This window comes from Sebastes fasciatus, chromosome 5 (genome assembly GCF_043250625.1).
Source record: "Sebastes fasciatus isolate fSebFas1 chromosome 5, fSebFas1.pri, whole genome shotgun sequence".
Classification (NCBI taxonomy): domain Eukaryota; kingdom Metazoa; phylum Chordata; class Actinopteri; order Perciformes; family Sebastidae; genus Sebastes; species Sebastes fasciatus.
The window spans coordinates 31383074-31408889 of NC_133799.1; the positions used below are offsets into that span (position 1 = coordinate 31383074).

The 25816-nt window shown below is 40.1% G+C and overlaps 1 protein-coding gene and 9 non-coding genes across 11 annotated transcripts; all 10 read left to right on the plus strand.

Moving 5' to 3' along the window:
• Positions 1-64: 64 nt before the first annotated feature.
• Positions 65-8409, plus strand: gfi1ab (growth factor independent 1A transcription repressor b). Of its 2 annotated transcripts, XM_074636462.1 has the most exons (7): positions 65-174; positions 2658-3020; positions 3639-3824; positions 4848-5233; positions 5849-5986; positions 6107-6272; positions 7515-8409. In XM_074636462.1, exons 2-7 carry the CDS (start codon positions 2909-2911, stop codon positions 7691-7693), a joined length of 1167 nt encoding a protein of 388 aa, XP_074492563.1. In that variant the 5' UTR covers positions 65-174; positions 2658-2908; the 3' UTR covers positions 7694-8409. The 2 variants fall into 2 exon arrangements, with proteins under 2 accessions (XP_074492563.1, XP_074492562.1); XM_074636461.1 differs by lacking the exon at positions 65-174 and having other exon boundaries at positions 2500-3020.
• A 13774-nt stretch (positions 8410-22183) lies between these two features.
• On the plus strand, positions 22184-22255 carry trnac-gca (transfer RNA cysteine (anticodon GCA)). The gene has a single exon. It is a non-coding gene; the product is annotated as a tRNA-Cys (tRNA).
• A 337-nt stretch (positions 22256-22592) lies between these two features.
• On the plus strand, positions 22593-22664 carry trnac-gca (transfer RNA cysteine (anticodon GCA)). Its single transcript has one exon. It is a non-coding gene; the product is annotated as a tRNA-Cys (tRNA).
• A 359-nt stretch (positions 22665-23023) lies between these two features.
• Positions 23024-23095, plus strand: trnac-gca (transfer RNA cysteine (anticodon GCA)). Its single transcript has one exon. It is a non-coding gene; the product is annotated as a tRNA-Cys (tRNA).
• Positions 23096-23486: 391 nt separating this feature from the next.
• On the plus strand, positions 23487-23558 carry trnac-gca (transfer RNA cysteine (anticodon GCA)). Its single transcript has one exon. It is a non-coding gene; the product is annotated as a tRNA-Cys (tRNA).
• Positions 23559-23894: 336 nt separating this feature from the next.
• Positions 23895-23966, plus strand: trnac-gca (transfer RNA cysteine (anticodon GCA)). Its single transcript has one exon. It is a non-coding gene; the product is annotated as a tRNA-Cys (tRNA).
• Positions 23967-24384: 418 nt separating this feature from the next.
• Positions 24385-24456, plus strand: trnac-gca (transfer RNA cysteine (anticodon GCA)). The gene has a single exon. It is a non-coding gene; the product is annotated as a tRNA-Cys (tRNA).
• A 393-nt stretch (positions 24457-24849) lies between these two features.
• trnac-gca (transfer RNA cysteine (anticodon GCA)) lies at positions 24850-24921 on the plus strand. Its single transcript has one exon. It is a non-coding gene; the product is annotated as a tRNA-Cys (tRNA).
• Positions 24922-25227: 306 nt separating this feature from the next.
• Positions 25228-25299, plus strand: trnac-gca (transfer RNA cysteine (anticodon GCA)). The gene has a single exon. It is a non-coding gene; the product is annotated as a tRNA-Cys (tRNA).
• Positions 25300-25662: 363 nt separating this feature from the next.
• On the plus strand, positions 25663-25734 carry trnac-gca (transfer RNA cysteine (anticodon GCA)). Its single transcript has one exon. It is a non-coding gene; the product is annotated as a tRNA-Cys (tRNA).
• Positions 25735-25816: the final 82 nt, after the last annotated feature.

The following is a 25816-nucleotide window of genomic DNA, read 5'->3' on the forward strand; positions in this document are numbered from 1 at the left end:
GGATGTTGTGTCTCAGCGCTGCCTTCCTCTGTGAAGATTCTTGCTTAGATTGAGTGCTTTCAGGAAGTGATTTCTCGCGGTTTTCAGAGCTCAGCCTCAACTACCAATCATTTCATGCAGAAAACCACATTTTAAAAGAGCGTTTCTCTCCGGGCACCCTGAAACATTCACCAGGTTTGTAGTCTTTTATGGCCAAATGCTGCTTATGATGTGTTTATTTATTAGACATACAGGTACAGTCTAGTTGTGATGGTCAAAGTACTGTGAGCTCAGTGTAATTATATATATATTTTATATTGCAGTGATTGATGATGCTTGAGATTTTGAATATGCATTTCATGGTGCGGTGACCGTTTATCAAAAGGCTGGTTGTAAAACCTCAACACTGCAAGAGAACAACTTCAGTTCAACTCATTTTTGTACCTGCTACCAAACAGATGTTTCCCTGATTCTGTTGCCACATAAATATTTTTTTTAGGTCATCATTTTTGATTTACAACATTACCTGAATTTAAGATTAAATGGCTCAGTATAGGTGTTAATATTACAGCTTTATTTATGTATTTTTTTTTTTTACTAACCTTATATTTGTCCAAATTGTAAGACATTAAAATCAGGTTGTGGTGCAGTGTGGAGGGCATTAATCATTTGATATTTTTGGTACATGTAGAGGCGTCTTTCAGGTTGAATTTCAATGGAAAGGATGAACTATATGACTACATTATGCAGAAGGAAAATGTAATCTATGCGGCGTTAAAACAAACCACAAAAATCTATTCTCCTCTCAGACAAACTCTGGCTTCTGCAGAGCAACATATAATAAAATTAAATTTACAAATATCATTATTATTATTAGCAGCCTTTTATTGTTATTTATTTTTTAAATGACGTTTATTTAATAATTATTATTATGGTATTATTGTATTTCACATAGTCATGGCAGGATGTCCCAGTTGGTAGCTATAGACCGTTCTCTCTGTCTGTCGGCCTATCGGCTCCAGGCAGCAGCGAGCTGATACTTTAATCGGTTCAGGCTTCATATCTTCACCAACACACACAACGGAGTCTAATCGAGCCGGGACATGTGGCGCTTTGATTTCCTGCCCTTCATTCACTGATAGGCTGCTCTGCCTTTAGCCCAAAAGTCCTTCTGATAGTGAACAACAGTGCGACCTGTAGCTGTTAGAGCCTGTTAGAGCCTATATAACATCATGTCCTCCAGATGTTACCAATCTGGGTCTCCAATGTTGTGTTTTAGTGGAAGAAAATCTTTACAGTTATGGAAGATTTGACTTGATGTATTGATAAGTACATGTGGGTTTAGAAGATGTTGAATTCATACAGTGAGTCAAATGCAGCTCTGTGATCGAAAAACAAAAAAATCTAAATTGTGACACCCCAAACTGTTCAATCTTAAAAGAAAAAATTAACTTAAACGCAAAAATAAGACAATGCTGATCCGTAACATCAAATATTAATGACTTCAGTCATTTGATGGTTCATGTGATAATCAAAGTTCCCCTTATGCTGCTTCACTGTAACAGTTTTGGGATTCCCTTATTGCACCTGCCATCAGGATGAAAGGCTCCAGGAGGACGCACGACTCCGTCCTATTGTTCGGTGCGTAATGACGCTTAACGTTGCGCTCCAAACAGAAAGCAAATTGTCTGTTTTGGGGCTTTTCTTCCTTTGGAGCATAATGCCCAGGGTAATGTGAAACTGTCACCGCAGGCGTGAGGACGGAGAGTGTCTGTCACATAATAACAGCCTATATATATACGGCCCAACGGGACCACCAGACCTGGACGAAGCTCCACTAAAACTTGTTCATGTGTGGAGTCCCGAGATTTAAACAACTGATGAGCATTTAATGTGAGGATTTATACTGAATTATGAACAATTAGTGCATGTGCTACTATTCTCTTATTACATTGTGCTTCAAGAAAAAAATCCACTTATTTTTACTTATTTATATGTGTATGTATATGTATATATATATATATATATATATGAATATATATGTTCTTCCTTCCTTTTCTATTATTATTTTTTTTACTTTCTTTTTTATTTAATTGTATTCACTTGTATTTATCACAATTGTGACTACTGTTATTTTGTTATCATATATGCTAAGTTTAAAAAAAAAAGAAGAAAAAAATCCACCAAACACACTTCTGACAAACCTATAACCCAAGCTATAATAATATTCTAAGTGATTATGATCTATATTAAGCATAAGAGGACACTGTCGGTTCAGAGTTCCCCCTCTTTTATTTCCTCCTGCTACAGACACCTTGGGGTGCCTCCTCGCTTCCTCTCCCTCCTGTTAGATTGAGTAAGAAGCTGATAAGGCCTCCATCACTTCTCCTGATTGCAACGAGCTCCTCCAGGAGACACGAGCTGCAGGCTGATCTTCAGCATCCAACGCTGCAAAAAGTCACCATTAAAAAGTCACTTATTGTCTAATAAAATCAACTGATTAATTCCACACGGGGTGTTTCCTGAAACAAAAGTCAAAAACGCTCCGTCATGTGTTGTCTAGTAGTGACGTCTATGAGATGATTTACATTGAGGTGAAAAGACGTCGCCCCCGCGGCAGACTATTTTCCTAATAACTGTGATGACCGTACTATACGCGCTGACTAAAAACACAACAGGCGGATATATTTTTTGCAGCGCATCGGGCTGGAGGCGTCTCTGCAGCGACACCTGTCCGCGCGACACCTGGCAGACGGGACGGCACGGGACGGTGTGCGCATGCTCCGTCCTCAGGTTGGAGTCTCTTAAAGCACTTGGACCAGCAGCTCCACAACCAGAGGAGACCTGTGTGCAGGGTTCAGAGCGACGTCCTCTCCTCTCCACAGCAGCTGGATTACTTGTCACTGGTTTGTCTGCTCTCAGGTCAGAGATGCCTCGCTCCTTCATGGTGAAGAGTAAGAAGGCGCACAGCTACCACCAGCCCAGGAGCCTGGAGGATGACTACAGCAGGCTGGACACCATACTGGCGCAAATATGCTCAGGTGTGTGCACTAATTATTCATTTTTTTTTTACTGCGTAAAATGTGTCTTTACGGTTTTTACATTTTTAATGTCATTTCATTTTATTTTTTTTAAAAACTACATTTTTCATGGCAATAATTCTGATTATGTTACAGGAGAATTAATATGGTTAAATGCATATTGAGTACAAGCATCACTGATTTTACAGTTTAAAGGGGTGGCAATTCTTTTTTTTCTAAAAAATGCTGAAACGTAAATTAAAGTGGGATTTCTGATGTTTATATATTTCTGGTACATCGTACTGAGATTTCACGTTAACGAAAAATCACTTCCTTGAGTACATTTAAACATTATATTGTGTTTTTTCATATTACATTACAGAATATTGCTAATTAATTAGGTAATATTGGTTTTTACTATTTTGTAATTTTGCACACTTAATAATCCTGGTATCTTTTACCAATTCTCCTACAGTGCCACACAGTGACCTTCATTATGATTTATTATGTTTTTTAAAATCTCCAATAATAATCTATAACATTGAATGAGATTAAAGTTGTGCACTGAATTTAAAAACATTAGAATTTCCTTACTACCGTTTGGTTGAGATGCTGACTGTCCTCCGTGTGTCCTCCCAGAAGCAGATAAGCTCCAGGATGACACCGACGTGTCGGTGGACCGGTACGGCCTCTCTCCGGACCCCCAGCGGGCCGACGCCGCTGATTTCTCCCCGAAGTCTCCTCTGAGCTGCTCCGACAGTCTGTGCGGTCGCTCTCCGGACTATGAGGACTACTGGAGGCCTCCGTCTCCATCTGCATCACCGGGTAAACACACACACACACACACACACACACACACACACACACACACACACACACACACACACACACACACACACACACACACACACACACACACACACACACACACACACACACACACACACACACACACACAGTTAGTCTCATTTTTCAGCACATTCTGGAAACCACAATACTTTAATTAATACTTGTTTGGTGAATTAAGATAATCACATATGGATAAATTCCCTTACAAAAACATATGGGGCATTTAGGGCAGAATAAAGACTTTATAGGCTACATGTTTTGTGCTATCAACATGTTTTATATATGATTTTATGTAAAACTGCTGGCCCATTGTAATTAGGCTACTTTTTAGCTACTTTTATCACATGAAGTTTACCTTGTTTTTATTTATAAATGTATATAGGCCTATAAAAGTGTGTTGAAATAACTTTATTATAGCTGACAAAGACATTGTTTTTTTCCAATCGCTGCAGCTTGAGGGCATTTCTTGGATCAAGATTCACTTTGATCCAATTCTAGCTGTTTAATGTGAAAGTGCATTGGAAATATATATAATTATCTCAGATATTTATTTATTTTAATAAAGAAAACGTATAAGACTTGAACAAAACGACTTCTTCTGACGCACATCATCAACACTAATTGTTCCATTATTCCATTATCCCACTGCAGATTGTTATAATAAAGGTCCAGAAACCCAGAGATAAGCTGTGAACTGTGAGAGAAATGCAGATATGATGAAGCGTGATCGAATAAATGTATCATGTTTTTGTATGAATCAGCTTCAGTGTTAGTGGGGCATTGATACCAAAAATATTAAAAGCGTGTTGAAATAACTTTATCATAATGCATCCTCTCCATTTTACATCTGATATTACTGGTTTCCACTGGCGGTCATCATGTGTGACTTCTCCTAGAGAACATTGCATGACTCCTGGTCCTGTGGGGTTCTGTGGAGGTCCTGGAAACGCCCCTCTTCTAACCTGCTTTCATTAACATGTCATCTGTTCCCCTCTCCAGTTGATTCAGAGAAATCCCTGTCTCCTCTGGTGGATGAGACTCAGCCCTTCTCCATCCCCTTCCGGCCGTACGCCTGGAGCAGCAGCTACCCGGGTCCTGGGCTGAGGCCCCCGGTGCAGCAGAGCCTCCATCCCGGCTTGGAGCCAGGGGACAGGGGCCCGGCGGCTTTGTCCTTCTACGGGGACAACCGGAGCACCCATCCGGCCCTTTACGCGGAGGAGACGTACGGAGACTACCGGAGGCACGCTGCTGCTGCTGCGATGCTGTTTCCTGACGGAGGCCTGCACGGGAAAGCCCACAATGTGAAGGCCCAGACCCAGTCAAACCTGCTCCAGTGCTCCAGTCTCATCCTCAACGGGGCTTTCAAGTGCATCAAGTGCAGCAAGGTGAGGACTGAGAGATGGATGCACATCATCATCTGCTTTGTGGGGATAAATAAATGAATGCAGGTTGGAGGTCATCTCAAATAATAATAATAATGTGAGATTAGATTTATTTTTGTAAAGATTTATTTTATACAGTATACATATGGTATTCTGCTCCTTAAGTTTGATCTGGAACTATATAATATGGCGCACCTTATACTTGCTTGTAAAGTGAGTGATGATTAAGATTGGCGGAGTGATATGAAGTAAGAAGTGATGTGCCACCTTTTTAGGTTATAGGTGTTCAATTGTCCTCCGCTTGAGTTGAGACATTAAAGTAGATCCTGTTGCACAGACGAAGCTCTTGCTTTACCCACAGCCCTACAGTAGTTTCATTAAGTAACAAGTAAGTTTATTGTAAGGCAGCGAGAAGCCTGCCTTACAATAATAATAATAAAAAAAATTTTGCAAATCAAATGATCCCAGTGGTTCATGTGACTTTAAGACACTGTCTGACCTCTGACCTCCTTAAAAGGCTTTAACAATATTAAACACAAATTATTTCTATTTTCAGCTCAACTTAATTCTTATTTCCAAACACTCACATGATTTATTTATTTCTTTCTCTTCCACCAGGTGTTTTCCACTCCACACGGTTTGGAGGTCCACGTCCGCAGATCGCACAGCGGCACCAGACCGTTTGGTTGCGACATCTGCGGCAAAACCTTCGGACACGCAGTGAGCCTCGAGCAACACAAAGCCGTGCACTCTCAGGTGACTTCACACACTTTAAAAACCGCATCCTGCAGCTCGCACCTTCCTCTGGTCTGCACGTTGTTGTCAGGATGAGTGATGAGTGTTGCTTGCTTAAAATCAACCTCGCTTCTGTTTCAGGAAAGAAGTTTCGACTGCAAAATATGTGGTAAAAGTTTCAAGAGGTCGTCCACGCTGTCGACGCATCTGCTCATCCACTCCGACACGCGGCCGTACCCGTGCCAGTACTGCGGGAAGAGGTTTCACCAGAAGTCCGACATGAAGAAGCACACTTTCATCCACACAGGTAAAATTAAGAGAAAATCAGATTGGAATGCAACACACAAGTTAAAGTGTTGCTATTAAACCAAATGATATCGTGGACATCAAGGAAATGTCAGACTTTTACGCACAAGTTACGCACATATTCTTTAAGGAGACATCCTTAAAGAACCTGTGCATAATTTGTGCGTAAAAGTCCGAAATTTTCTTCATTTTCATTTTCATAATCAGAATCGTGTTTATTGCCAGGTGTAAGAGGTATACACTAGGAATTTGCTTTGGTTTTGTTGGTGCAAGTCAAACAGTATAATAACAAAAGAATACACTGTTACGAATTTCCCAGTAAAATAACAGTAAAGAACTGGCAGCAGGGTTGCCTTTATGTTACTGTAAAATTAACATTATTATACCGTCGCTGAAATTTACAGCTTTGTATTGTCAATGAAAAATACAGTTTGAACTGTTTTTTTTTTTATTAATTACACAGTATTTTACAGTTAATTTACTGTTTAAAGATACATTATATAGCTGTTTTTCACCTTTCTTTTACATTATCTTACTGATTTGTTTTAATGCACTATTTAGGTTGTATTTTTTTACATACATTTTAATAACATTATTTTTTGCCTAGATGAATAGACTTAGCAGGTTACAGACATAGGAATAGTCACACAAATACAATTAAAGGCACTTGTTAGGAAAAAGGCTATAATAGACTTGTTGACACTTTTCCCAAAAATGTCTGTCTATAGCTACAAGCACAGAATGCAAACCAGAACAACATGTGAGTGAAGAACAATAAAGCTAATTCACTGATTTTACAATCATGTACAATGTACAAGCCTCACATGTGCAGATCAGATCCCAGAATTCTACAAATACTGCATTAAACTGTTACTGATGATACTTTAGACAGTTGATCAGCAGTAAAGTGCTATTTTTAAGAATGCATTATAGTTCAGTTAAAAAACGGCCTATGAGCGAAATTTAACAGGTTTTCTTTTGTATAAACAGTAAAGCACTGTTTTTAGCAATAGCAGGTTAATTCTGTTGAAATCCTGCTGCAAATTAACAGCAATTGTTTACAGTGTGGACATCATGGAGATGTCAGACTTTTACGCACAAGTTACGCACACATTCTTTAAGGAACACTAGACATCCTTAATTTGTGCGTAAAAGTCCGAAATTGTCTTCATTTTCACAATATAGTTATAGGTTAAATAAAATAACTCCAACTAATAAGTTTCCTAAATGTGTTTTTTTTTAGGTGAGAAGCCACACAAATGCCAGGTGTGTGGGAAAGCGTTCAGCCAGAGCTCCAACCTCATCACACACAGCAGGAAACACACAGGCTACAAACCTTTTGGCTGCGACCTCTGCGGAAAAGGTTTCCAGAGGAAAGTGGATCTGAGGAGACACAAAGAGACGCAGCACGGACTGAAATGATGCGATCACTGCAACACATTATATCCAACAATATAATCTGACTTTAAATCATTCTTCTTGAAAACGAGTGAGGACATCTGACAAAAGACATTTTTGTTTTTCCCAATCGCTGCAGCTTGAGGACATTTCTTGGATCAAGATTCACTTTGATTCCAATTCTAGCTGTTTTCATGTGAAAGTGCATTGGAAATATATATATAATTATCTCAGATTATTTATTTATTTTAATAAAGAAAACGTATAAGACTTGAACAAAACGACTTCTTCTGACGCACATCATCAACACTAATTGTTCCATTATTTTTCCATCCCACTGCAGATTGTTATAATAAAGGTCCAGAAAACCAGAGATAAGCTGTGAACTGTGAGAGAAATGCAGATATGATGAAGCATGATCGAATAAATGTATCATGTTTTTGTATGAATCAGCTTCAGTGTTAGTGGGGCATTGAACCCAAAATATTTGTACTCCCACTTAAAGAACCGGATCGACGATAACAGAGATGGAAATCTGCGCTCCTCCAAAGAGCCGAGGCTTTGTGTGTTGTCATTGTGGAAACATGCTGGCAAAACAGACTGTGTGATTTAATAAACAGGAGGGTTGCTGCCTTATACTCACGAAGCTGTCATCTCCAAGGTTTCCATTTTGCACATTTTATTGTCAGAATGAACTTTTATTGTCGTTTACGAATAAAAATATTTTTTTCCAGACTTTATTTTCTGTTTCTTTGTTTTGTTTTTTTAATTTAAAAAGCTATAAAATCTAAAAATGAAACCTTTTCTCCAAATGAGAGATATGGGTAAATCTCCAGATTGAATAAAATTATTTAAAACCGGTCATTTAAGTCAGGTTTCACCCCCCAAAATTATAGCAAAAGTCCCCAGGATATATAATGCGCTATAGCCTATTTATCTGCTTTATTTTAATCTTTAACTTTGCGAGTGTTGAGGTGAATTAAAGCTCCAGTATATGCTGACAAACAGCAGGACATTTAACCGTGTTGCTGCTGTGATTGGGATTTGCCCAGAGGCTATATCCTGGCTCCTGTTTGTTTTGACCACTGTAGCTGTGTGTTTGAACACCAAACAGTCTGAGCAGATTTAACCGTTAACCAGATGCGTTTTACCCTCATGGCTGTTATTTAAAAATAAGAAGGAAAAAAACAAGTTTTGGCAGGAAGCTGGCAGAGGAAGGCACCACATGCAGCAGCAGCAGCAGCAGCTGTGATCCACTGCTGCTGGATGGAGTTTGAAATTGTTTATTTGAATTCTGTTATAATTGATGAGCAATAAATTGATTTAATCTGAGGCCTCTGGGTGGATTACAGGGACATCAGTTTGAAATTGGGCAATAATAAATCATATTAAGACACTGGCAATAAAGTTAAACAAATTAAAGAAAGCTGGTAGGATAAGAATGACTTCCATTCAGTCATCATCAGATGGTATAAACCATAAATATGAAACCAAATTTATCACTTTTTCGGGAAAGCATTTCACCTCCAGATACCACTATTTTCATCTAACCTCCCTCATGTTCATGTTTCCATCATAAAACTACCGGTTAGGTGAGTTTATACACATCATTTGATCCTTTCACTATTTCATCTTCTCTAACTCTGAGTCAAAAAGAGGAACAATCAGTTAGTCGTCTTCCTTCAACATTGATTGAAATCACTGACTCACAAGGATTTTTTTTATGCCTCACTTCCCCTCAAAAATCGTACAACATCCAGGCCTGCGAAAATACTGAATATTTTAAAGCCTTGAGATGAACAGAGGAAAGGAGAACAGGGAATATCATTTAAAGGGAGACTTAATGGAGCTGTGAACCATAGCCACGTCATTTATTCTCTTAAAGTGAAATTAAACTTTAACTACCTCGCATCACCAATATTAAAATGACATGTTAAAAGCTCTGTTTACAAGAGAGTGGCTCACTTCACAGGAAATGTGCAGTTTTATAAAGGAAATCACTAAAGCGTCACAGATAAAATCACCAGATCATCACAGATGCTGCTTTCTGAGAAGGGCACAATGACTGATGTTGGCTCTGCAGGGAAACGTTCTCCTGTTGGAAACAAGTTGTACTCTGAGGCAGCCTCCAGCCACCAGTCTGACCACCACCCTCTGACGTCACGGGGAAGTGTTTAACTTAATGTTGTGAATTAAACAAAAACAATTGCTTAAGATTAGGCAACAAAACCACTTAATTAGGTTTAGGGGGAAAAAATGGGACTTGACATATGGTAAAGTGAAAGTGAAAGGTAAGACATACATCAGACCGGCAATATGGTCATCCAGAGTAGGCCCTCATGACCACGCCCCCTTTTGGGGGAAAACAAACTTGTGTCCTTTGTTGATGGTAACAGAGTAAACAGAAGAAGTTGAAACTCCAAACTTCTACTTCAAACAAACCGGTAATAATAAATAACGCTAAGCCCATGCAAGAGTTGCTGTGTAGTTGGTTGCACCAACAATAAATCCCAAAACGCTGATCTCAGATTTGTTCCCCTGTCATGTCCTAAAAAAATATATAATTGAGGGACTTTATGGCTCCAAGCTATAGACCAAACCAGCATGGCGTCATCGCCGAGAATGCAGGAGAGAAAATGACGAAAAGCTGTGGTTAAGTGGGTTAACCGAGGCTTTCACATTGAGATTTGAGGCGCATACGATACGTGACTATTCACTGTCAGTGTGGTAAATGGCCAAATGATGCAGGTGACAGTGACTAGCATGGCTAGCTAACTATAGCTTGAGTGGGAGGCTGCTGTAGTAATACAGTCATACATTAACGTTATAGCAGCATCAGACTGTCGTCTCCAGGTAAATCTCTCAGCCTATAGATCAAACAGTTGGTTATTAACACGTTGGTTATTTACAGAAAACACTTAACCTAACGTGATTCAATCAAATATGTACAGATGTCTGGATAAGCGATATCCGGCCCCTGTGTTGGACTGGGGAAGACTGAAGGGACATGACGGCGATCAAGGTTGATTTGCTAAGGTATCTCGAACGCTCAGGTTTAAGCAAGGTTGCAAAATAACTATTAGACATGTGTATAAAACAACGTATGTATAAAAATTACAATTTAAACACACGTCAGATTGCAATTGAAGTCTACGGGATCTTCGGTTTTCTTTCCACCAAAAGGGGGCGTGGCCTTGACTTTTTGCGACGTACCCGTATGTGCCGGTCTGATGTATGCGATGAATGCCTTCTGTTCGGAATGAGAACGGACTGGGCTGTCGCAGGACTGTAATAAGCTCGTCCAATCATTTCATTCGGCCCCGAATGAAATAATTGGACGGTCTACCTGCCTGTCTACCTACCTACCTGTCGCACTCTAACCTACCTACCTGCGCGCACTCTGCCTGTGCACTCATTGCTTGTCACCACAGTCTTCCACAAGCTGCTAGCTGGAAAGCTGTGAGAACTAACAACAGCGATGTTCTTTGTGTACGTTCATGATGATCGTTTTGGGGGAGTGGTTTTGGAGGGAGGCCTGAAGGGACGGACTGTCAGTGTTGCTGACCTGGCGACTTTCTATCTAGATTTAGGGACTTCTGGAGCTAGTGCTGCTAGCTACTTTCATTGGAAAAGAGATGGCAACACTGGGCTGGGTTTTTTGGTTCGATATCCTTTTGTAATAGGTACTCTTGCGAGTTTCTCAACATTACCAACCCTAACTTTAAGCTGAGAGCAGATTTTTATTTAGAAACCCAATCAGAAGGTAGGCCTACTGCATGATTCCCCCTGATTCCTCCTCAAGCACAATCACGGACAGAAGCTCTCCAAGCAAAACATCTTCAAACGAGCCATTAGGCTGACCAGATTTCCTCCAAGGGGCACTGGTGGATTTTTTTTTAAAGCATTACCCCACTGCCCCGAGGCATATCAAATATGAATAGAAGACGGCTCAATCGATAAGAGTGGGCCAGTAATCAGAGCACTGCAGTCTAAAGGCTCAAATTCTAGGCCTGCACCACCTTGGTCCGTAAGTGCACACAACCACACATGCATACACCCAGAGGTATGACTGGATTAATTTTTCTTGACAGACATAGTTGCGCAATTAGAAAGTTCAGTGTCGGGGTTTTGTGGTTTTTGGAGGATTCATTATTAATGTCAAATTAAACATGAATTATAAAAGAGAGACTTCAGAGACACACTTTGCTGCTTGATTTTGATTTTTTTTTTTTAAATGCATCTTCTACTGTTTGAACTAGATGGATGAATTCTCAATGTTGACTCAATCTATTATGGGTTTTATTGTCAGATAGACTGTAGGAAAGAGTTTTTACAAATAACATGGAAAGACACAAGACTCTTGAAATGAGACATAAACAGCTGTAGGGGAGATGTTAGCACAACTTTTGAAACCAGACCACATCTCCTGATTTACAAACTGTGATACTCAGCCTGACGCACAGCACTAAAGATAACAATGTGATTAAAGCATAACATGCAATACCTCATAGATAGTAAAAAGATCCAAAACACGCAGCTTTACATTTAGAATGCGCAACATCTGGTGACTGGTCAGATTCATACGCTGTACTTTTCATGAGAGAGCAGAAAGGGAAGACACCATGAAGAGGGAGCAAATGTGATTGCTTCCCTGAGGGCGGGTAGACCTGTTGTGTATATTGTAATAATAGTGTGGTATTTGCTCTCACGCTCTGATCAACAGATTCCACACAGGTTTGACGAGTTACAAAGAGAGATAACCTGAGAGAGATACGGGATTCCTAGCAGCAAGCTTCGGAGAAAAAGCACTGATTAATGTGCTCTGGTACAGGAAATGTTGTTCAAGAAGTTCTCGGAAGATGAACAGATATGAAATAAAACTTCAACTTTCTGCATCAGAGAGACTTTCCTGCTCACCTGTCCCCCCACCCCCCTCCTCTCCCCTTCCCAGTGTTTGACACGCCAGCTAAGCTGGGACAGATGAAGAGAGGCAGGGCACATATAGGACATAGCTCTTTTGTTGCAGAGGCTTATTCATTATTCACCTGATCTGAAAAACAGACTGCAAACCAACTGCACAGCTGTCATCGAGCAACAAGGCGTAGACACAAATTATTCATGACTCCGCAAAGAAAAGGCAGCAGAATGAGAGGAAAATAATAACAAGAGACACCAGCGAGGCAGCTGACAGGCTGAACACGTGTGGGGAGAGACGGCCTCTCCGGGGCTGACAAGCTTCCGCAGCCGGCGGCGGCTACGCCACACTTCCCCTGGACCGCCTCCACACACCATGCGGACTTTTGCAGGGTTTGCTGGTGACTTTCATATTGTTTTAGATTTTTATGCCAGGAAGCAGTTTATTTTAAGTTTAAAAAATGATTTCGTTAAGTAAAGATATAGAGGAGTAATGTCTACCTGAGCAGAGAATGAAGTCGCTCTTGCTGTAATCCAAGCTGCTCTGTGCTTTATTGACATATAGCCAGGCAGGCTGCGCGTGCCTTTTAGTGCATGTTTGTGAATGTGAGCGTGCCCGACTGGCTAGCTCACGGCCGCCACTCTGCACCGCTCTCATACGGCAGTTACAGCTGATAACGCCATTGTTGCGGAAGCTAGGACCTACCCTCCTGTTCCTCCGTAGCCCCAAGGAAGTGCACCGAGCTTTGAAACAAATTTCATGTTGTGGCCAAATGGTGGGATTACAACTTCTGTGTCCGTCAAGGGATACCATTGGGCCCAAATATACGTTTTGTATAGATGTAATTGGGAAATTGCTAGCGCTATTAGCTCCATTAGCTGCTAGCCGCCAGCTTCCCATTTTATTTTCTCTCTGTTTAAGCCCACCTGGTGAGATTTCTTGGTGTGCAGCACTCATTATATTATATACAGAACTGTAGCTGACATCAAAAACTGGATGGCAACCAATTTTTTTCAGTTAAATCTGAACAAGACAGATATAATTACCCCTCGACATATGTCTGATGAGGTACTGCCAGATTGTACAAAATTCAGGCTTTTAACTAAGAGACGGGATTATATTACACCTGCTTTAGCATCTTTACACTGGCTGTCTGTTCAATTTAGAGATGATTTAAAAAAAAATTGATTGCTAACGTTTAAAGCATTGCATGGCCAGGCAACTAATTACACCATTGAACTATACAAACCTCTTTTAAATGCCCTCTGAAATCACATTTTTTCAGTTTACCCTGATTTTAGTCATTTCGGCCTCCTCTTATTTTACCCATTTCATCCAGTCATTTCTGTCCATTTTTGTTTTGTTGTCTTTTATATTAGATTTTTATTTTGTATTTCATTGTTGTGGTTGTCGGTTTTGCCTTTAATTATGTTGCAAAGAACTTTTGTCTAGAAAAGTGCTCTATAAATTAAGTTTATCATAATTACTACTATTGCTACTTTTACAGTAATAATAATAATATCAATATTGCTATTTATTTATTCATTTATCTATGTATCTATTTATTTATTTACTGATATATTTATTTTTAATAATATTTTTAGGCCAACATAATATGACACATTCATGCAGGCCAATGCAGGCGGGAGTGTGTGTGTGTGTGTGTGTGTGTGTGTGGAGGGGGTGGGGGTGGACAGTGTTGTTGTTTTCAGTTTTCAGGCCTGTTTATAATGGCGTGTCCCAAGGTGTTTGTGCGTGTGTGTGATTCTAAAGGCTTGACCACACACACACACACACTCACACACACATCAGTGATATCAGAAAATGGTGGAGGCCAAATGAGAGCCGACATTTTTTCTCCAGCCGCCTTGAAAGCTTTCCATTAGCCGGGCTCTGTTCGGAGGGTCTGGGGCCCTGAACAGCATGAGTCCATGAGGGACTCATGCTGCCCCCCACCCCCCCACACACTGGTGTGTGTGGGGGGGTGGGATGGGGAACCACCGGTTTGATAAAAGAGGGGGGGAGGCTGGTATTTAAAGACATGTTTTTCCGGTTCATTAAGCATTACATATCACTAGACAATTTGGATGTGAGCTGTCACTCAGGAACAAAAAAGGGCTGCTCTGTTAGAACGTGTGTCTGTGTCACACTCCCCGGCTCTCTGGGTGGTTTTACACATATCATCTTATATTCTGTAGCTGTACAAAAAGAACCTGTGTTCAATCCTTTTACCGCTTCTGCTCCTAAACCACGCTCTCGCCTTGGTTTCGTCGTCTAATCTGAAGACATGTCTAATAACGTATGAATCCTGAAGGTGACATTAAAAGGGTCCACTCTGGCTAAAAGGCTTGATAACAAAAGATTCTCTCCCTCTTCAGGGGAAAGAAAACACGAGAAAAGGATATCTTCTGACACACAAGTGACAAGAAAGAGAGCTCCGTAGCCTTTTAGTGTGTAGTTGATAGTCTTCTTCGCTTGTAAAAGGTTTTACATCGTCGGGAATTTGATTTGTGTTATGTAAAGATCCATGCACAAATCCTTGCATGCAGTTATTGCGAGAAAAAGACCGGGTTGTTAATTGTGCAGTAAAATACGAGAAGAGATTGAACCTCAATACTTTTTTTGGTAACGATGGAAACTTGTCCATAGCACTGAGTATTAAAATAAAACGTCACATATCAAGGTGGGCAAACATTTTTTGCTCAGATATTCCCTTTCATTTACTTATTCTTTCATCAGAGAAGCTTCTTTTATTAAGGGAAAAATGGAAGTAATAGGGCTGTCAATCGATTCAAATATTTAATCACGATTAATCAAATGTTTGTCCATAGTTAATGGCGATTAATCACAAATTAATTGCACATTTTTATCTGTTCAAAATGTACCTTAAAGTGATATTTGTCAAGTATTTAATACTCTTATCAACAATGGAGTGGGTAAATATGCTGCTTTATGTAAATGTATGTATATATTTATTATTGTAAATCAATTAACAACACAAAACAATGACAAATATTGTCCATAAACCCTCACAGGTACTGCATTTAGCATAAAAAATATGCTCAAATCATAACATGGCAAACTGCAGCCCAACAGGCAACAACAGCTGTCAGTGTGTCAGTGTACTGACTTGACTATGACTTGCCCCAAACTGCATGTGATTATCATAAAGTGGGCATGTCTGTAAAGGGGAGACTCGTGGGTACCCATAGAACCCATTTTCATTCACATATCTTGAGGTCAGAGGTCAAGGGACCCCTTTAAAAAATGTTTTGTTTAGTTTTTCCTCGCCAAAATTTAGCAGAAGTTTGGAGCGTTATTTAATTTATTAAATTGACTTTGATTCCACAAAAAAGCTTCTAAATGAATGAGAGAATTCTTTTATAGGGACTCGATGCATAAATAAACAAACCATGTAGAGTACAACCCACCGTTGTGTAGCCACAATGTTAATGAAGTAGTAACAGAGGACCTGTATCAAATAAACACACGAAACCTCTTTCAGCCTATATTATCTCTGCAAACAGCATATGATTTATGAGTGAGCATGGCAGCACAACATGTTGTTTTTGTGATACAGCCTCAACCGGGCCTGATTGCAGCTGTGAATCTTTCTAAAAAATTCATAAGATCCGTTTCACAAATGACCGAGCCAAGCGTGTGCCTGTATCTAAATAGCAAAGAGAGAGCGAGGCGAGGAAGAATCTATAAGAGGAGCCCGCAGCCGGAGGAAGGAGTACAAAATGACAAAGATTTATTCTCAGCCACGATCAAATATTTATGCTGAGGCATTCAAGTAAAGTTACTTTTTGTGTTCTGATTTAATGAATGATTTGAGCGGTGGCAGTGCTGGGAGGCACAGATGTTGGGTTTGCTGAAGCCTGCGCTAATGCCCATTCAGGGGTCTGTGTGGTCATGTGTCAGACTGCAGCAGGATCAAAGCAGAGTAATGACATTGTGGGGATCGCAGCATAGAGGAGTAGGATGGTAAGTACTTCCACAGCCCCAGAGGCCTACACCGGGCCACGGCTCAGGAGGATGAAGAGAGAAAGGGGGGGGAAATAATTACTATATTAATACGTTGTCTTTGTTGAAAAATCCTGCAGGAGGAAAAGTGTTTTTTTAGTTGATTCCCTCCTATTTTATCCACGAATTAAAGGTTCATTTATCAAAATGAAAGGCGACACTGCATCATCTTTAAAGCATAACATTAACCCAATATCTCTAAATCCTTTTATCACGTGCCAGTGTGTTGCCAATCACTCCATTAGAGAAGAGCCACTTTACAAAAGGCCCCACATTCGGTGGGATTGATCCAAAATGACAAAGCCACAGTCAAAGGAAATGGATCCCGGCAGTGCAGTGACTCTCCCATTCTCCCTCTGGCATCCTCTGAAACATTAATGACCCCAAGCTGAATCTGATCTGGCCTTCTTTACTCAGTGTTTTACCTTTACTCAGAACTGTCTGCCCACTGATAATATTCATTTAAAGGTAGGGTAGGTAAAGATTTTCTAAAACATTTTTTTGTTATATTTGTTGAAATTCTCATTACATCCCGACGGCAATCAATAAATCAAATGTTATGACAAGAACAATAAAAAAACAATCCGGTATCTGTGGCTGATGCAGGACTTAAATAATGTAAAGTAAGTAGTAAAGTATCATTTCATTCGACCCAAAAGTATTGATTGAATGGCCCACCTATCTGCCCACCCAGCCCTGTCTCATAAATTACGTTACGTAATGATGTTATTGAATAATAACGAGTATAACAAGCGAGAAAGTCCACTACTGGTGGGTGGGAGGTTGGGGAGGTGTATGGGTCCAACAAACACCGGACCTTGCCCCAGGAAACCGCTGTACCTGTCCTGTTTGAAACAGTAATTTTAGGCCAGACCATAATGATTTTTACCTAACGGAGTAGTTTTGTTGCGTTTTTGTTTTGTTTTGTTTCAATTTTCAACGTTAATCACGTGTTTAAAACTGTTTAAAAACTGCGACCGTAATCTGGGAGGAAATACGCTTCCCTCAAAACGTATTTTGGTTATACAGTTTAGTTGTATGGGAACGTCATTTTGTTGGAGACAGGATTGGCCTGCCAGAGTCTTCTACAAGCTGTTATCTTGACAGCTGTGAGTACTAACAATAGCTGTGTTCATTGTTTCCGTTCATTATGATACGTTTATGTCGTAATGATTTAGGGACTTTTGGAGCTAGTGCTGTTAGTTACTTTCATTGGAAATGAGATGGAAACACTGGGCTGGATTTTTCGGTTGGATAATTTTTTTAAATCTAGTGTACTCTTAGTAGTTTCTCAACATTACCAATCCTAGCTTTAAAATCATCTGAAATAAATATAAAGGAATTTTTGAATAGTTGCATCAAAAATCATTAGAAATAATATAAATTCATAATATCTAAAAAACAAACAAACCTGACTTTCATAACTAGTAGTGAAAGAGAAGATCCCATATAAAGTTGTAAAGTGTGTAAATTCAAAGAAGGGTCCAGATCAGGTGACCTGAAAGGAAGCTGTGCGTGTGCCAGGAGACATCTGTGGCAGGTGAAATAGAAATTCTAACACTTGAGTGAACACTTAAACGGATAAAGGGAGTTTAAAAAAAAAAAAAAAAAAGGCTAAAAGCCTCCATCACTTCCAAACAAGACATTGGTACCCCAAACACAGTGTGTCAGCATCTTTAAACACCGGAGAGAAGGGGGGATGACAAAATCGTTTTGACAGCCAGTTCACATGTAACATCTCCAATTCATCCACCTTGGGGAGTTGCTGGGCAGTTGCCGGGGGAAACCAAGCCCCCGTGTGTGATAGCAGAGTGGGCCGGGCTGAGCTTGTGCACCGCGCCACTTATTGATCAGAGTCAGACAGGGTGTCAGTCTCCGCTGCCCAGAGATACAGCAAGGCAAGCAGCAGTTATCTGTGTCTATTAAGGCGTCTGCTCTGTGTGTATTGATTGGGAACAACTCGACACAGGGAATTGTCATCAAAATGCCGATTTACAAAAGGTTGAGCAGGCGGTGGTGAAGTCTGCATGGTCCGGGCGGTATGGATTTGTTGATGCAGTTCTCCCAGCGGTGCTCGACACCAGACGGATGCTGCAGCTCAGGAAACACTGAGGCGTCCGGGCCGGCCTGGGCCTTTGTCTCACCTCGGGAGCTTTCGCCTCATAGTACACTGGTACATAAAGTAGCTTTACGCCATGTTGAAAGACTGGAGCACATTACAGCGACAGCCTTTTGCCAGAGCACAAACGAAATGTTCACTAAACACGCTCACACACTCAGACTGCACCCACACAGCCCCTCCCTGCAATCGTGTGCTACAGGGGCAAAGCTTTTACGAAAAGGGGCCAAGGTCAAGATTTTCCCTTGTGAGACCACCACCTCCATTAGCTCTCAGTTCACTGGGGTATCTCTGTCCCCCTAAAGATATAGTCTACCTCTAGACTAGCACCATCGGTGAGAAGAAGAAGAAGGAAAAGAAGACAAATGCCTTATGTAAACTGACCTCCACGTCTCTAGCACACAGATTTTCCACTTACCCAGGTGGTACGCACATAGTTTCAGTTTAATCTGCTGAGGTTCTGAGAGGTCTGTCTTCAGATTACTGCTACAACCCTGACACAGTTCTTTTACATGGAAGACATGCCATGTAAAACACAGTTGTTGAGTTATTTACACAAGAAGAAGACAAAACAGTCATCCTGCCTTCATTAGTGTCACAACTATATGCAGCACAGAAGCCACTTAACTAGCAAAGATGCAGGAGAACCCATTTAAAGGAACAGTGTGTAGCGTTTAGGGGGATATATTGGCAGAAATGGAATATAATATTAATAACTATGTTTTCTTTAGTGTATAATCACCTGAAAATACGAATCGCTGTGTCTTCATTACCTTAGATTGAGCAATTTATATTTACAGTACGTACGGCGCGGGTCCTCTTCACGGGTCGTTTCTAGAAGGTAACCTTCAAATTGCGAAAACATGAAAAATTCAGAATATTAAACATTAGATCTGTCGACATCAGGCAAGGATCTTCAGGAAAATGAGAGATATGAATGCCTAGACGGTGGTAGAAAATATGTCCACTCAAGTACTGCATGTAAGTAGAGAACAGTACTTGAGGTACTTGTAGTTTACCAAGTATTTCCATTTATTGCTACTTTACACTTAAACATATGATGCAAAGGCATAAATTAAATTATCCAACAGTGTGTTAAAGGGACAGTGTGTAGGATTTGGAGGCATCTAATGGTGTGGTTGCAGATTGCAACCAACTGAGTACCCCTCCGCTCACTCCTCCCTTTCCATTTTCATAACGTGAAAACCGTGGTAACGCTGTTCGCCTCGCTCAGAGGACATCCTTACCATTATAGCACAGAATATAAATTAAGAATAAAATAGCAACAGAAGTCAGATGGCATCTGGCGGTACCACGGTTTTTTCACTCTCATTTTACCGCAGTTTCACAAGAGGGTCGGAGAACTACGGTGGCCTTCAGGTAACATAAAAACGCGAAAGGCTCTCGCTAGAGCCAGTGTTTGGTTCATGCGTTCTGGGCTACTGTAGAAACATGTTTCTTTAAGTACGATTTTGTATGCAGGCGTTTTATTGTAATGGAGTATTTACATAGTGTGGTATTGCTACTGAATCTGATTCCTTCTTCCACTACTGCTTTTGGATATATATACACTTACAACATAACACCCAGATGGCTTGAATAATGAAATATCATCTAGTGTTTTTTCTGTAATTTCTTCCTGTAAATGTACATTTCCCAGCGTTTAATGAACAGCTCTTTGCCTGTGGCTGGATACCACCACGGTTAAATGAGAAAAACATGCTTTCTTAGTGATTTGGAATTCATTTGAGATCCTTTAGATCAAATACTAAAGCAGCAATCACAAAGCAAATCTGGACTATATAAAAAAAATATCTTCAAATCAAATTCATGTGGCTGACTCAGAAAGCAGCAGTGGAGCTGAAGCAGGACCCGTGGGAGAGGCCCTGAACATGGCAGCTTTTCTTGACAAGCACAGCGGGGCCTGGGGAGGTTTTCGGCAGACAGGAGGAGAGCTTGCAGCAGTCTGCGGAGGCCTCCGGGGGAAGCCGACTGGATAAATACTTCACTTAGAACCTCTTGCTCTCTAAGAGGTCACCAAGGAAATATGGGATGGAAAGAGAAAATGGAGAGGCTTTATCTCGCTCTCATAGGATTGCTGCTTGTTTGTACACTAGACTGCCCCATAAATAAATACTGCGCTATCTGCCGCACGACTGAAATGATAGTCAATCTTGTTCATTCCTGCTTTTTTTCTTTCAATCAAAGAACAAACTAACGTCACTGTATCTTGTGTTCTATCAGGATATATTGACATGTATAATAAACCTTGAGCTACAACCACAAAAACACATATTGTACCTTTAAATTTAATCAGAGAGAAGTACATTTAAAATTGAATAAAACTTGATCCTAAGCTCATCTACTGGAGCTGGGACGTACACAAGACCATCCTCTACACACCTTGTTACACAAACTGTGTTGTTGTAGTCCAGCGAATTAAATATAAATGGAAATGTGATATCAGTGACCTGAGATACATGTATGCCTCTGAACACTGCCGACCGCTCCCCACATGCCTAGACAGCACACACACGGTCATACAGTATCTTCACCTGACCTGAAGATTACTCAGGATATTCATTCATCGAAATGGATACTTTAGTCGGGGCTTCCAAATAAATGTACTACCTACTCTAAGATAAATTGCAGGTGTAAAGCAGCAGACTGTGGGTCAGATTTCACACCGGAACATTTTATCTCCTGACACAATGATACAGGTAGCAGCAATATACATTAATAGCCTCACCGTATGCCATTAGCCACTGTTGCATGTCATTAAATTGTCAAACCAAACCAAATCTAAGAGAAAACATTTGCCATCAGTCTGTATACTCGTACTCAGTAACTGAATTTTCTTTTCATTCGTATGTATATGTATGTATATGTGGTAGGATGTAGCGCCTCGCTCGACATAGCTGTGTACTGTATGCGAGTCAAGGTACCTTTTTTTGAGGCAGCGTTCGATGCTGTTTGTGATGGTCGTCCTTCTCTCTGAGATGAACTCATAGAAGATCAGTGTGGCCATTGCCGTCTTGAGCCCATCCAGTGCCTCTTGTCTGCTCTTAGCACTGAGGAAACAGGTACACAAACATTCATTACTGCTATTAGACAGATCATTATATCCCTCCTTCAGTATCAACCTGACTGGAGAGTGATGCTAGGAATAAACTGTGCTCATACAGCCAGTATTCAAACATGCTGGTTTAATAGCAAAACCCTTCTTTCTTATATGTCCTTGGTGAGATAGGTGCTAAACGGCAACTACAAGTTCACAGTTACTGACTTTATGGAAAGAAGCTTTCACACCAGAATGGAATTCAACCTGAAACACTCTGAAACGATCTGTTTATATATAACTGTATCTTCTGTACTTTTTTATTTGTAAGATATTTATACATATTTTTATTCATATGGTCATTTACAGGACCATCAATATTGAAGTGTTGCTATAGGGGGTATAGCTCAGTGGTAGAGCATTTGACTGCAGATCAAGAGGTCCCCAGTTCAACTCTGGGTGCCCCCCTACCTTTGAAAACATGCAACATGTACCATACCTGTGCAGCTACATCTAAAGTCCTTGAATTGTTGAATCTGTTGTATGTACATTTTAAAGTCATCACCAATGTGAACAGGTAGAATGTGGAGACTAACTGGGATGTTCCTGCATTTTTGCCTTAATATTTAATATAAATGGGAACAAACCAAATAAACATATAAGTGAATGCACTCTCTTATTTTATGTATTAGAGTTATTTTAAAACATTTTATCCATTTGGCCATTTACCAGATAATCAATAATCAATTTAGAATAGGTGTTATGTGGTTCATTAAGTGGCCATCCATGAAAACAAATTTCTGTAGGGGGTATAGCTCAGTGGTAGAGCATTTGACTGCAGATCAAGAGGTCCCCAGTTCAACTCTGGGTGCCCCCTCTATGAAACATGCAGCAGGTACCACACCTGTGCAACTACATTTAAAGTTGTTTGAGTGTTAAACCTGCTGTACGAACTTTTTAAAGTCATCAACTACTGAATGTGAACAGGTAGAATGTGGAGACTAACTGGGATGTTTCTGCATTACTATTAAATTGTTCAAGGTTTTAATGAAGTTGAGCTGCCAATCCTCCGTGCTCATACAGCCAGTATTCAAACATGCTGGTTTAATAACAAAACTCTTGAGTTTACAAATAAATGTACCATCTGTGCTTTTTTCTTTATAACATATTAATATCTTTTTTATTCAAGAGATTAATTACCATTCTATCAATTAGACACTGTAAGCACCTGTTATAGGGGGTATAGCTCAGTGGTAGAGCATTTGACTGCAGATCAAGAGGTCCCCAGTTCAACTCTGGGTGCCCCCTCTATAAAACATGCAGCAGGTTGTACAACAACTTTGCAGCTATGTTTCAAGTCTTTGGAGTGCTGAACTTTTCTAAAGTCATCAGCTACTGTATGTGAACAGGTAAAATGGGGAGACTAACAGGGATGTTTCTCTATTACAAATTAAATTACTACAGCCAGTATTCAAACATGCTGGTTTAATAGCAAAGCTCTTCTTTCCTATATGTCCTCGGTGAGATAGGTGCTAAACTGCAACACTGCAGCAATTACAAGTTCACAGTTACTGACTTTATATTTGTCAAAGGAGAGAAGCCTGAAAGCCAGAGTGGAATTCAATCTGACACGAGTTCAAATATAAATGTATTCTCTGTGTTATTTTACTACACCATCAATAACCTACAGTTGCTCTGTGGGGGTATAGCTCAGTGGTAGAGCATTTGACTGCAGATCAAGAGGTCCCCAGTTCAACTCTGGGTGCCCCCTACCTTTGAAAACATGCAACATGTACCATACCTGTGCAGCTACATCTAAAGTCCTTGAATTGTTGAATCTGTTGTATGTACATTTTAAAGTCATCACCAATGTGAACAGGTAGAATGTGGAGACTAACTGGGATGTTCCTGCATTTTTGCCTTAATATTTAATATAAATGGGAACAAACCAAATAAACATATAAGTGAATGCACTCTCTTATTTTATGTATTAGAGTTATTTTAAAACATTTTATCCATTTGGCCATTTACCAGATAATCAATAATCAATTTAGAATAGGTGTTATGTGGTTCATTAAGTGGCCATCCATGAAAACAGATTTCTGTAGGGGGTATAGCTCAGTGGTAGAGCATTTGACTGCAGATCAAGAGGTCCCCAGTTCAACTCTGGGTGCCCCCTCTATACAAACTGCAGGTTGTACCACAACTTTGCTACAGTATGTTCCACGTCTTGGAACATACCTAACACACCTACTGTATGTGAACAGTTGAAATGGGGAGACTAACAGAGATGTTCCTCCAGTACAATAAAATGACTACAGCCAGTATTCAAACATGCTGGTTTAGTAGCAAACTCTTCTTCCCTATATGTCCTTGGTGAGATAGGTGCTAAACGGCAACACTGCAGCAATTACAAGTTCACAGTTACTGACTTAATATTTGTCAAAGGAGAGAAGCCTGAAAGCCAGAATGGAATATCTGAAACATGAGTTTATATATAAATGTATCATCTGTGCTATTTTCTTTGTAAGATATATATAATTTTTTTCTATTCATACGATCATTTAGTACATCATCAATAATCCATAACCATCATAGGGGGTATAGCTCAGTGGTAGAGCATTTGACTGCAGATCAAGAGGTCCCCAGTTCAACTCTGGGTGCCCCCTATATAAAACATGCAGCAGGTTGTACAACAACTTTGCAGCTACGTTTCAAGTCTTTGGAGCACTGAACCTTTCTAAAGTCATCACCTACTGTATGTGAACAGGTAAAATGGGGAGACTAACAGGGATGTTTCTCCATTACAAATTAAATTACTACAGCCAGTATTCAAACATGCTGGTTTAATAGCAAAACTCTTCTTTCCTATATGTCCTTGGTGAGATAGGTGCTAAACGGCAACACTGCAGCAATTACAAGTTCACAGTTACTGACTTTATATTTGTCAAAGGAGAGAAGCCTGAAAGCCAGAGGGGAATTCAATCTGACACATGAGTTTATATATAAATGTATTCTCTGTGCTATTTTTTTAGACCATCAATAACCTACAGTTGCTATGTGGGGGTATAGCTCAGTGGTAGAGCATTTGACTGCAGATCAAGAGGTCCCCAGTTCAACTCTGGGTGCCCCCTCTATAAAACATGCAGCAGATACCACACCTATGTAGCTACATTTAAAGTTGATGGAGTGTTAAACCTGCTGTGTTTTTTTGAAAACATGCAAGATGAGTGAAACCAATACACATCTATGATTGAAAACCTGTATCTTTGGAGTGGCATAGATAGTTATTAACTGTTTACTCATCCTGAATTTTTGCCTTCATATTTCATGTGAATGAGAACAAACTAGACTAAACATATAAGGACGTGAATTCTCTTACGGTATTTTACGTGTTAGTCATAAACATTTTCATCCATATATAAGTAGAATTTGTTATAGGGGGTATAGCTCAGTGGTAGAGCATTTGACTGCAGATCAAGAGGTCCCCAGTTCAACTCTGGGTGCCCCCTCTATACAACCTGCAGGTTGTACAACAACTTTGCAGCTACGTTCCAAGTCTTTGGAGCGCTGTACCTTTCTAAAGTCATCAGCTACTGTATGTGAACAGGTAAAATGGGGAGACTAACAGGGATGTATTTCCATTACAGATTAAATTACTACAGCCGGTATTCAACATGCTGGTTTAATAGCAAAACTCTTCTTTCCTATAGGTGCAAAACGGCAGCAATTACAAGTTCAAACTTACAGACTTTACATTTGTCAAAGGAGAGAAGCCTGAAAGCCAGAATGGAATTCAATCTGACATGAGTTTATATATAAATGTATTCTCTGTGTTATTTTACTAGACCATCAATAATTGACAATTGCTATGTGGGGGTATAGCTCAGTGGTAGAGCATTTGACTGCAGATCAAGAGGTCCCCAGTTCAACTCTGGGTGCCCCCTATATAGAACATGCAGGATCTGCAAAACCAATACATCTATGTTTGAAAACCTGTATTGTCAGAGTGGCATAGATAATTATTCA